The sequence below is a fragment of the Nerophis lumbriciformis genome, linkage group LG19 (genome assembly GCF_033978685.3).
Source record: "Nerophis lumbriciformis linkage group LG19, RoL_Nlum_v2.1, whole genome shotgun sequence".
Classification (NCBI taxonomy): domain Eukaryota; kingdom Metazoa; phylum Chordata; class Actinopteri; order Syngnathiformes; family Syngnathidae; genus Nerophis; species Nerophis lumbriciformis.
In genome coordinates this window covers 15,279,125-15,291,624 of record NC_084566.2, presented here as the reverse complement: position 1 = coordinate 15,291,624, position 12,500 = coordinate 15,279,125, and the positions used below count along the sequence as shown (strand labels likewise).

Below are 12,500 nucleotides of genomic sequence, written 5' to 3'. Positions count from 1 at the left end.
GGCGCTTGATTGTTATTCTGGTCCCCATGTAGAAATGGAACTTTAGAAACAGAAATAGGAAGGCGACTTCGTCAAGCATTACAATCCGGGTTGACTTTAAAGCCAACTTTTATTTTTTTGCAATATATTTATCTGTAAAGTAATCTATTTATTTATTTATATATATTTATTTATTTTATATATTATTTATATATATATTTATTGATTTTATATATTATTTATATATATTTATTATTTATATATGCACCTTATTGCTTTTTTATCCTGCACTACCATGAGCTTATATAACGAAATGTCATTCTTATCTGTGCTGTAAAGTTCAAATTTGAATGACAATAAAAAGGAAGTCTAAGTCTAAGTCTAAAGCTGTTAATTCCCCTAACAATTACATGAATTAATGAATCCTAATTGCCAACTGCATAAAACCTCACCACCTGTACAGTAATACAACAAAATTAAAATAAAACCACTCACAACACCCAACTGACACATAATGGGGAATGAGCAATACTGTCTCTTCGTTAGCCAAAAAGCCATTGTACTTTTTGCTAAACTGCAAAAAAGACGATAAAAAATACTAGATTTTAGGAAAAATATACTAAAAACTATTGCAATTAAAGGGGAACTGCTCTTTTTTGGGAATTTTGCCTATTCACAATCATGAGCAACAAGACGACAGATGTATTTTTTTGGTGATGCATTTTAACTCGCAAATTAATGTAAATAAATGTCTGATTTTAATGGAGTCAACGAGAGGTCCTCTAGTCTGCCCCTAAATCTTTCTAAAAACCATCCGAAAAGCGCCAACAATACTCCATTTAGATTTTGTGACTTGGATATTAACCAAGTATTAGCGATATTGTTATTATAAGCGCTAAACTATTTTTAGCGGCACCTTGATCTGTTAGCTCCTCTAACAACTTGTGCTGCTGTGTTGACATCCGGGGCCGGTGAGCTGCTTGCCTTGGAGCTCGCGGAAGTTTATTCTGGATCATAAATAATGCTTCTTACCTGGATAGTAAAAGGAAGAATACATCATCTGACATAAATTGGTCAACTTTGACATCCAATTTAGACCCCGAAAAGGCGAGAAAGACACAAAAAGACGCTTGGTCTGCACTCGGTTACACCCCCCTTTTTTCTTTGCGAGGGTTATGAGTCATTCTTCATCTAAATGGGACGATATGTACGTCCTAGCAGTCAGCATCCTAGTGAGAGCAGAGATTGTACAGTAAGTGATGTTTTATTATGTGTTGGATTTCATGTCATCTGCAGTGAGTTAATCAGTGATCTTGTCGGAAGAAAAAAGTGAATGTTGTGATGCGTTTTTGAAACGAATGCGCCGCCTAATGCTTAAAATGATCAAAATACCTAAATATGACAATGTTATTATAAATGTGCCTGCTACTACATTACCTATATACTTAGAGTGTGTATATAAGACCTTAATGGACCTTAATGGAAATGTTTGGATGTTTTTAAGAGCGCTTTATAGGTAGAATGGAATGCATAGTAAAACTACGTCCCACTGGGGTGAGTTTTTCCTTGCCCGTATGTGGGCTTTGTACCGAGGATGTCGTTGTGGCTTGTGCAGCCCTTTGAGACACTTGTGATTTAGGGCTATATAAATAAAGATTGATTGATTGAACTAAAAACATGTGTGCTTGTCTTACGAAAGGAATTTGAATGATTCCAAAAAAGCTGCAGTTACTCTTTAACTCCCTGCATGGACAGATCATTTTACTTGATGAGACATCCTAATCTAAGATTTGTATATCTAGAAATCAGCAGGATTTCTTAGATACAAATACATATTTTATTCTGAAAACAAGCATTATTCAACTTGCAATTCTTAAATTAAGCATCCTCGCTCGATCTGTTGCAGAATTTTTAAACAAAGATATTTTATGTGGGGTGGGGACTAAATATCTTATTTGAATAGGTTTTTTCTCAGTTTAAACATTTTAAACTAGAATAGAAAAACATATTTATTCACGCTAAAATTAAGATAAGCCAATGATTAAATAGAAGTAAATAGCTCTTAAAACTAGGGGAAAGTTTTACAAATAAAACGTTCAATCTTGGCAAATAATTTGCAGTGTACATGCTATGTGCGTTAGCATCTGCTTTGTAAAATATGAAATTTCATAAATTGTATCATTCTTATTTTACTGAACGTTTAATGTGTGGTAACAAGTTAATGCCTGGTTCTACAATAATCTTCATATTTGTCTCTTTATATCGTAGAAGCCTGAACCAAAAGTAGTAACATTTCTATTATCTCCACTATATAATACTACCACATAGAGTATTATTTCTGGTAAAGTTATTGTACTGGACATCTGTGGTTATCAATTTTTGAGTTGTTATTATTGATTGAGTTTAGTTTATTTCGAACAAGAACACACTTACAGTATAGTACATCACACAATTTCATATCATTTCTCTTTACATCATGTCCGAAAAGGAGTAGGAAGAAGCAAAGCTTATTTAATCCAACCCTTTTCCCACTTCAGAGCGTTTACAAATACACACAGTATGTTCATTTACTGTCTTCTTTTTGTAGCACAATTACATCACTGAATGATTAATACAGCGGTTCCTGTAATAGATAATTTAGTCAGTCATAATTAACATACTGCGATGAAGAATATCCAATTTTCAATAAGGTTGAAGGTATTTCTCATAATTCTTCTTCTTTGTGCTTTGTAAGCACTATTAATTTGAACAACCTCTTAAACTGGATCATATCAGTACATTGTTTAACTTCTTTACTTAATCTATACCATAGTTTAATTCCACATACTGATATGCTAAAGGTTTTTAGTGTTGTACGTGCATACACATGTTTGAAGTTAGTTTTTCCTCTTAAGGTTATATTTCTCCTCTTTAGTTGAGAAGAATTGTTGTACATTCTTGGGTAGCAGGTTATAGTTTGCTTTGTACATCATTTTAGCTGTTTGCAATTTTACCAAATCGTTGAATTTCAGTATTTTTGATTCAATAAATAAAGGGTTTGTATGTTCTTCATATCCAACATTATGTATTATTCTATCCATCCATCCATCCATTTTCTACCGCTTATTCCTTTCGGGGTCGCGGGGGGCGCTGGAGCCTATCTCAGCTACAATCGGGCGGAAGGCGGGGTACACCCTGGACAAGTCGCCACCTCATCGCAGGACCAACACAGATAGACAGACAACATTCACACTCACATTCACACATTAGGGCCAATTTAGTGTTGCCAATCAACCTATCCCCAGGTGCATGTCTTTGGAGGTGGGAGGAAGCCGGAGTACTCGGAGGGAACCCACGCAGTCACGGGGAGAACATGCAAACTCCACACAGAAAGATCCAGAGGCCGGGATTGAACTCACAACTACTCAGGACCTTCGTATTGTGAGGCAGACGCACTAACCCCTCTTCCACCGTGCTGCCTGTATTATTCTAATTGATCTTTTTTGTAACAACGTCAATGAATGAAGTGCACAATTGTAGTTGTTTCCCCAAATTTCTACACAATACTCAGATATAGTAACATTAGCGAGCAGTAGTATCACTAGTACACGGGCAAACACAAATGTTGAATGACAAAATAGATTTCCAGGGCTTTTCTAATAATCCAGAGTGTTATTAGGGATTTTAATGTGTGTGAGTAACATCATCCCTACCTGATCCTCTTCTCCACCGCCTTCCTCATCATACTTGAGAATGTTGTCTCGCACGTCATCCTCCGGATCGATGAGGAGCTGCTTAGCTTGGCGTTCTTTATCGCGCCGCTTCATCCAAACCACAAAGAGCAGCACGAGAACTGGAGGGGGGAGGGCACAGAGCGAGGCGTCTTATTGCAAAACCGTCATATTTTCATACACGGGTAATCGGATCCAGTGCCTTTAGCCTGGATGCGGACGACATATATACTTTGTCTTGCTAATCCCACATTAACGATCACCGGGATCATGTTTAGCTGCCGTTTCAAGTAATCCGCCACACTCACTGAGGAGGATGATGATGCACAGAAGGATGGAGATGATGGCGCCCGTGCCCAGCCCGGCGGCCATGATGTGCTGCTGGTCGGAGCATTCTCCGTTGATGTCACACTGGCACACTTTGATCCTCAGGTGGGAGGTGTTGGACAGGGGCAGGTTCCCGGAGTCCGTGATGATGATGGGCAGCTCGTAAATTCCGCTCTCGAGGAAGCCAATTTTCAAGCGCAGTTGAGCGTAGTCGCCTATTGAGGGACAAAGAGGAACGATTACACTTAAAAGTTTACGACAAATACAGCAAGTTTCACACTTCCTACCTGGAGGTTGCATCAGCATATCAAATCCAAAACAAGGAATTAGGATTTGGAGCATCACAAATCTACTGAATAGCATTTGATAATGCTGCTTAAGATTAAAACTGCTCGCCGCGATTATCCCAAAGGCTTTATCCTCTCAGGCTATATTGTGTTTTAACAAGCACATCTCTGACAGCTAGCATATTTCTAATGGCTTTATACACCAATAGTAGAAAACAAGACTGGCATCCACAGCATGTTCTACTAACAGCGATGTGGTGGTCCTTTTTGGCAATTATCGATTTATTCTGTCAATTTTGCAGAATTGACTGTTGGGTTTGAAAGAAATTGGGGTAATAAAAACATTAATGGTGATTGTCTCATCCCATTAGTAATGATATTTTTCAAATGTGTGGCAATTTAATCAAAAGAATAAGGCCATGTCTACATAAATACTCATGATAACTACCGCATTTTCCGGACCATAATTTTAGCTGTTTGCAAATTCACTATGTCGTGGAATTTCAGTATTTTCAATTCAACGAATAAGGGGTTTCAATGTTCTCTATATCAAACATTATGTATTATTCTAGATCTTTGTTGTAACACGGTTAATGAATGAAGTGTAAAGGTGATAAAGAGTGTGCTTTCAGGTCTCAAAGGCTCTCACAATGTTGACAAATTTATTCAGAAGCTCGTAAATGTGTTTTTTTTAAATGTTCTAGCTATGATAATATTCCAGTTATTATCAGTGATTCCTGCTTTGCCGAAATTAATTCATCACGGTCATGTCCAGAACTAATTAACAGCGATAAACAAGATATTTTGGCTTCTGCTTGCTCAAAACACACTTGCTCATTAATGTTTGAAAGAGTTACTGTAGGTATTGTATATAAAGGCATGTGAACATGTGTGCGTCTTGTTCACATTTGTGGGTGTAATAACAGATGATAAAATGAACTGGAAATCTCATGTAAAAAATATACAACATAAAGTGTGACCTCTGTACCGAGGATGTCGTTGTGGCTTGTGCAGCCCTTTGAGACACTTGTGATTTAGGGCTATATAAATAAACATTGATTGATTGATTGATTGATAAAGTAGTAAGAAACACGCCAATAATGAATAAAGCAAAACATGTTCTAGACCAAAAATCACTTCATATTCTCTACTGCTCGCTAGTGTTACCATATCTGAGTTATTGTGTAGAAATATGAGGAAATAACTACAAATATTATTTCATTCACTAACTGTGTTTCAAAAAAGTTCAATTAGAACAGGGGTCCCCAAACTTTTTGACTCGGGGACCATACAATTTTACTTATTTATTTGTTTAACTTAAGAAAAGGGAATTAGAATAATACATAATGTTGAATATAGAGAACATTTGACTTCTTTATTTATTGAATCACAAATATTGAAATTCAACAATTTGGTGCATTTGCAAACAGCTAAAATATACAAGAATGTATAACAATTCTTCTCAACAAAAGAGGAAAAATATAACGTTAGAGGAAAACCTAATTCAAAACATTTGTATGCATGTACAACACTTAAAACCTTTAGCATATCAGTATGTGGAATTCAATTATGGAATGGATAAACCAAATAAAATAAACAAAGCACTAATATGATTCAGTTCAGGAGACTGTTCAAAGTGTTCACAAAGTACACAGAATAATAATTATGGTGAACATCTTGAACCCTTTTTTTAATAAAGATGATTTATGTATTTAATATTTGTTTACTTACTATGGTATATTATTTATTTATAATTTATTTATTCACTGTTCTGTTACAGAGAACAAGGAAATGGGATAAAATTGCTAAGGTATGAAAAGTGGTAGGAATAAATAAGCTCAGATTCTTCCTACCCCTTTTCAGACAACTGGAAATATGTGATGCACTACATTGTATCGCATGCATGTTCCAAATAAACTGAACTGAACTGTTTCATAATATTGCAATATTAGGTGTCTTACCGCTGATTCTTGTGAGGGTCCAGTTCCTCTTAACGTCGGCAGGCTTGGAAGCCAACTCGAAGGCAAAAGGCCCGGCGTTGGGCATCAGGTCGCCATCCATCGCGGTGATGTTAATGGCGTTGGGCTCGGGTTTTTCACATATTTCTGCCTCTTGCGGGAATACCCTGGGGGCGTTGTCATTGATGTCCAGCAGGTAGATCTGCAGAGTGCCGGTGCCGCTTGCTGAGGGGTTGCCTGCAATAGTCGTAAACACACGCGCACCCCCGTCAGTGCATAAATATTTATGAAGAAGACACCTGGCGGTCGGGATATTACATATAAAAATCTTAAAATGCCATAAGTCATTGTGGAATCATCAGGAGACAGAGGAGGAGAGAGGTGGGAAGCAATACGACACTCCAAACTGGTATGTACTCCAGTGGGTCCATCCTAAGTGCATACTGATTTTAGAAACTAATCTCAAGTGAAGAGAAAGAGCAACACCAGAACATTTGGCTGGTATGTGTGTGTGTGTGTGTGTGTGCGTGCCTGAGGAACGTCTTCCTGACCGAGGACATAGGATGGGAATACTAAAGCAGGAAAACAGAGGCCACTGTCGCTCCTCTCAGGCGCCTCTATGTATTCACTGTGCTAAGAGGCTTTTTTACCATTCAGGCCACGCTCAAAGGAGCTAGTCATCCAATCCTGACCCATTAATACTGAGAAACCTCTTTACTGGCAAAGTTTTAAGCCTATTGGCCTACGCTATTCTCCGCGGAACAGGGTAAACCCCGACAGAGGTAGGGAAAAGGTGACTTTATCCACGCACTGGGATTGGTAGCACATTAACCCTAGGATCAATGGTGGTCGATATGTGTATGGAGGATGTTTTTTGTGGCTTTTAACTGTTTGAATTGGCACCGTCTCTTCCTCAACGCTCTCACAATAGTAGTCACAGTGACTTGTACATTCAGATGGTTTATACCGTTGTCAGTAGCCAGGAATGTTGCATTGTACAGGCTGTTCCTCACAAAAGGCGATTCTCGGTCCAGTACGGCCATTGTTGAGATTCGACCGCTGTTCGGGTCGATCCTTAGCCAGTTGGCTGGATCGGACAGTTTGGTGTACCTGATGAGATGGAAAAAATAACACACCAGATATAACACACTATGTCCACTACTTCTGTCTCTCTATGTCCACTACTTCTCTATCTCTATGTCCACTACTTGCTGTACATATCCTACCAAGTCAGACCTACACTGTTTCAATATCCATTTCTCTGTTCTCAATTGTTGATGACTGATGATAACAACCAAACCTAACCCCCCCCTCCACACCCCGAATTGTAAATAATGTAAATAATTCAATGTATACACCCTGATGATTATCTTGTGTGATGACTGTATTACGATGATAGTATATAATAGTATATATCTATATCATGTATCAATTTAAGTGGACCCCGACTTAAACAAGTTGAAAAACTTATTAAGTGTTACCATTTAGTGGTGAATTGTACGGAATATCACTGTGCAACCTACTAATAAAAGTCTCAATAAATCAATGGAAAAAATAAATGGAGTAATCTGTGAGCTGTACAAGTTTAAAGAGATTAGTCTTATTTCATACTGCATCAAACGGTCGATTCTGCACCGCTTTGACATGTTTCCTTGATGGCGGCCAAGTTTTTTTTTAATCAAAATTGCTTATACATCGTACACACACGTGCTTAGCAGTCCCCTAAAGGTGTGTGCAAAATTGTGTGATGAGTCGGCTGAATACCCTTAAGGTACAGTGGGTGTTTTATAAAGTGCATTGAGCTATGTGAGAAATTTCAATTTAATTCAATTTATGGGGTTTAATAACAGCACAACATACTAGCACACTGGAGCTGCATGTTTTGGTAAAAAAAATACCTTTTGTGTGCAGCGGTTCGGGAATAGAGAAGCATACATAAAAAAAATACACAGCCTTTACTGACACATACAGGAAATAAACTTCATGAAGTGGTGTCCCTTTTTCACGGTCACTCAATTATCTTATGGCAGTTTACCCCGATTAATTGGCAACCTGTCCTTTAATAAGCACACAAGGTTGGTCTTTTCTTGCATTTTAGTCATTTACAAAAAGTAGGCTACTAAAAGCTTGCAACTACACAACAGCTCAGCACAGAATAGCACACAAGCTAGATATACATAAGGGTCTTTAATTGAAAAATATTGCTGTTTAAAACGCCATATACGTATCAAATGTATTACTTAGGCAGTAGGCAGACGCGTACTCCAGTAACAAACGTGTCCGCATCATTCAACTTGCTGTCATGGATTTTTGTGCCCATATTAGCCTATATTAACCTACTCAGTGGCCTAGTGGTTAGAGTGTCCGCCCTGAGGTCGGTAGGTTGTGAGTTCAAACCCCGGCCGAGTCATTCCAAAGACTATAAAAATGGGACCTATTACCTCCCTGCTTGGCACTCAGCATCAAGGGTTGGGATTTGAGGGTTAAATCACCAGCAATGATTCCCGGGCGCGGCCACCGATGCTGCCCACTGCTCCCCTCACCTCCCAGGGAGTGATCAAGGGTGATGGGTCAAATGCAGAGAATAATTTTGCCACACCTAGTGTGTGTGTGACAATCATTGGTACTTTAACTTTAACTTTAATATTACCACTGCATTTAAATTTAAAGACAGCATAAGTCTGCCATAAGTTTAATAATAAATATATTAATGTTTTTCATGCATACCATTGTTCTCTGTCTCTATAATTTCACTTGATCAAGCCTAACATTCCACATGACACAATAAAAGAAGTATGTATGATTTCTGCTGATATTGGGGGATTAAGATTGGTACCGGCCAATACTCAAGGCTCCAATATAAAGTTAACGTTCCAATGATTGTCACACACACACTAGGTGTGGTGACATTTGACCCATCCGCATGTTCACCCCCTGGGAGGTGAGGGGAGCAGTGAGCAGCAGCGTGCGCTGCGCTCGGGAATCGGTATCGTATCGGGAAGTGAAGTAATTTATATTTATATATATTCTAGTGACTCAAAACGGCAAAGTATCTTGCCCAAGGACACAACGGCAGTGACTAGGATGGTTGAAGCGGAGATCGAACCTGGAACTCTTAAGTTGCTGGCCCGGCCTCTCAACCAAACGAGCCATGCCGCCCCAAGTTAAAAAGTTGTATTGGGACACCCTTAATTGAGGTCGGTCGATATTTTTTGATAACAAAAACATGCTTTACATATATTGTTGCATGATCAGATAATTTATTAAGTTTAGAAGATAAGCAATTGCATGCAAATCTTTTTTTCTGTTAAAATTTAAGTAAAAAATACATTTAGTAATAAAGACAAAGTGATTTATTGAGTTTGACCCCTGTTTCACTCCAACTCTTATAAAAAGGTCTGAATGGACTGAACTGGTAGGAATCACAATGCTAGATTTGTTGTCATGCAAAAAGCTGCGAGCAAAGATACCATTCATTGGTTGAAGAATGGCCAATGAGAGCAGAGCAAGCTAACACATTATAACCTATTCATTTCACACATGGAGTCATGCACATTCAGTGATGAAGCCACTGTTGTTCAAATGTGACTGAAACGTGTCATGGATGTTTTACTTAAGGATGCCTCTTGAGTGGTGGACAATCAAAACCCTTCGTCATTTACCGCATGCTTTGCTTCATGAAGCGGTCGGGATCCTGCGCCGTAAAGGTAGTCAGCATACTCTCGGCCGCCAATCCCTCTTCCAGCTTAATGAGTTTGGGGTTGGGCTCAAAGTAAGGGCTCTCGTTGACATCTATCACTTGGATGGAGACTGTGGCGGTGGACTGACGAGGAGAGTGGATACCTCTGGCCAGGGGAACCTCGTTCCTCGCCTCCACGGTCAGCACATACGTCCTACTCATTTCATAGTCAATAGGCTGGAAAAACAGACGATAACGTGAGCAACGTGAGTCGTACATTACCACATAGAATACATTGAAGAGGCAGGAGGACCTTGCAATAAAAGATTAAACATTTTGTGCACTTGAGAACAAACAAGGGAATGCACACTTTTTTCCTCCCTAAAGTCAGACTAGATCAGACCTGGGCAAATTAAGGCCCATTAAGATTTTAAATCTGGCCCGCCGGACATTCCCAAATATATTTTTTAGATCTTTAAGATGGAAACTGTAGCTGCCATTATGATGTTTTCAAATGACCGTAAGTCTTGAACTATACAAAGTATTTCAATGTTTGTAATCTGTGCTTTTGCATGATATACTAGTTACTATGGTAATCTAATTAGTTACTATGGTAATCTAATTAGTTACTATGGTAATCTAACTCACAGCAGCTCAGATGAGGCACCAAGGAGTGTGGGTGGGGAGCGTTTCCACAGAGTGTTACCAGAGCGGCCATCCAGAAATGCAGGTGTCAGGGACAGACGCGGAAGGAAATCTTTACAACAAAGTTCTAAAGCTTAGTGATATATCAGATGTATCAGATTGTAGGTGTTTTTTTTCTTACCCTCTGCGTTCATATTTCTCTGTTTATGGTATTTTTGTTGCGTTTTGCTTGATTGTAAAATATGTTGATCGAGGGGGGGGGGTGACGTTCATATGTTGTCAATATTCAGTGTTTTATCATTCACAGTTAATATTGTAAATCCCACATTCTTTATTTTGATGTATTTTCATGCCATTTTCATTTTGGGTGTCTCAAAAGACATGCACCTGGGGATACAAAATATGAACACAAAGGGTAAAAAAAAAACCCCACCTACAATCTGATATATCTGATATCACTAAGCTTTAGAACGTTGTTGTAAAGATATCCTTCCGCGTCTGTCCCTGACACCTGCATTTCATGGCCGCTCTGGTAACACTCTGTGGAAAGGCTCCCCACCCACACTGCTTGGTGCCTCGTCTGAGCTGCTGTGAATTAGATTACCATAGTAACTAATTAGATTACCATAGTAACGAGTATATCATGCAAAAGCGCAGATTACAACCAGTCTCCAGCACCCCCCGCGACTCCAAAAGGGACAAGCGGTAGAAAATGGATGGATTCAGTAAAAAAATGTAAAATTCCATTCTGTTTTTTAAGGCGGTCTGTCATAACGTTTTTAGCTTTCAATCAGACATTATTGTGAGGTTTTTTGTATTAGTGTTCCTAAAAGACACATTTTTCTCTAAAGTTGGCCTCCAAGTCAAAATAATTGCCCAGGCCTGCAATAGACTATTCATGCCTTCGTGAAAAATGAGAATAGTTATAGGTATACTAATAAATAACCTTGAAGTAAGTCTGTTCCAATGAGAAGAGTCAAAATTAATATTGTTGATAAGCAACTATTATGTACTAGACGTGCGCCTAAAGGTAATTACTTGTTTTGTTGTACTGTTAATTTCTGCAGATGTTTCTCAACGTATCTTTACAATGATTTAATTAATTCCGCCTCAATAAAGCTTTATGATAAACGGTGACCTTACCTTGACAACTGTCACCAAGCCCTCGTTAGTGGTGGGATCAGTGGGCACGGAGAACCTGCCAGTAGGGTCGCCCCCGGTGATTTTGTAGACGGCATTCCATGCCTGCGTGTTGGGTTGGTCCTTGTCAGTCACTGACAGGTTGGCCACGATGACATTGACGCGGTTTTCGTGCACCTCGCCGCCAAACTGCATGAATAAACCATGAAGGAGAGAGAGAGAGAGGGACTGTTAGCTGTTGCGGAAGCAGGGAGCGCACGGGGGGACCTCGGGTACACGTCGTCATGGTCATCTCATCCCCTGTTCTCCCCTAACAATGCAAGTAGCATTACTTTGCAGTGATTCACCAGCACACTAAGTGCCTCTTTCGGTCTGGCTGACATCTACGCTGTTGCATGTGTCAACATTTTTTTGGGGGGTGGGGGGTGGGGGGAGGGACTGAACTCCACGCCTGGATGGCTCACTTGTGTATCTGAATAACTTGTGAAATGCAAGGCAAGCAAGACCAAATAAGAGTGCAGAGCTTCCGCTTGACTGCATACGGCGCTTGCTGTGTTGGATGTCTTGTTGATTGCTTACCGCCTCAGCCGTGAACTCTGGGGGATTGTCGTTGACGTCGGTGACTCTGATGACTGCCGTGGCTGTGTTGGAGAGGCCGTACGTCGGGTTGCCCTCGGTGTCAGTGGCCTGGATGATGAGTGTGTACTGAGGCACTTTCTGCGGGGGAAAAGAAAGAATTGTTTGAGTGTAAGCCCTTTTCCACCGCAGGAACTTC

General features: G+C 39.5%; 1 protein-coding gene across 1 annotated transcript in view; it reads right to left on the bottom strand.

The window, feature by feature from the left end:
• cdh2 (cadherin 2, type 1, N-cadherin (neuronal)) overlaps positions 1-12,500 on the bottom strand; it is a 130,600-nt gene that overhangs the window by 17,904 nt on the left and 100,196 nt on the right. Inside the window, exons 8-14 of the mRNA XM_061979518.2 lie at positions 12,305-12,442; positions 11,729-11,914; positions 9,924-10,177; positions 7,229-7,371; positions 6,265-6,498; positions 3,998-4,231; positions 3,672-3,811 (exon numbers count right to left, since the gene is read on the bottom strand). Coding sequence (XP_061835502.1) covers positions 3,672-3,811; positions 3,998-4,231; positions 6,265-6,498; positions 7,229-7,371; positions 9,924-10,177; positions 11,729-11,914; positions 12,305-12,442 — 1,329 coding nt within the window. The remainder of the gene's footprint in view (positions 1-3,671; positions 3,812-3,997; positions 4,232-6,264; positions 6,499-7,228; positions 7,372-9,923; positions 10,178-11,728; positions 11,915-12,304; positions 12,443-12,500) is intronic.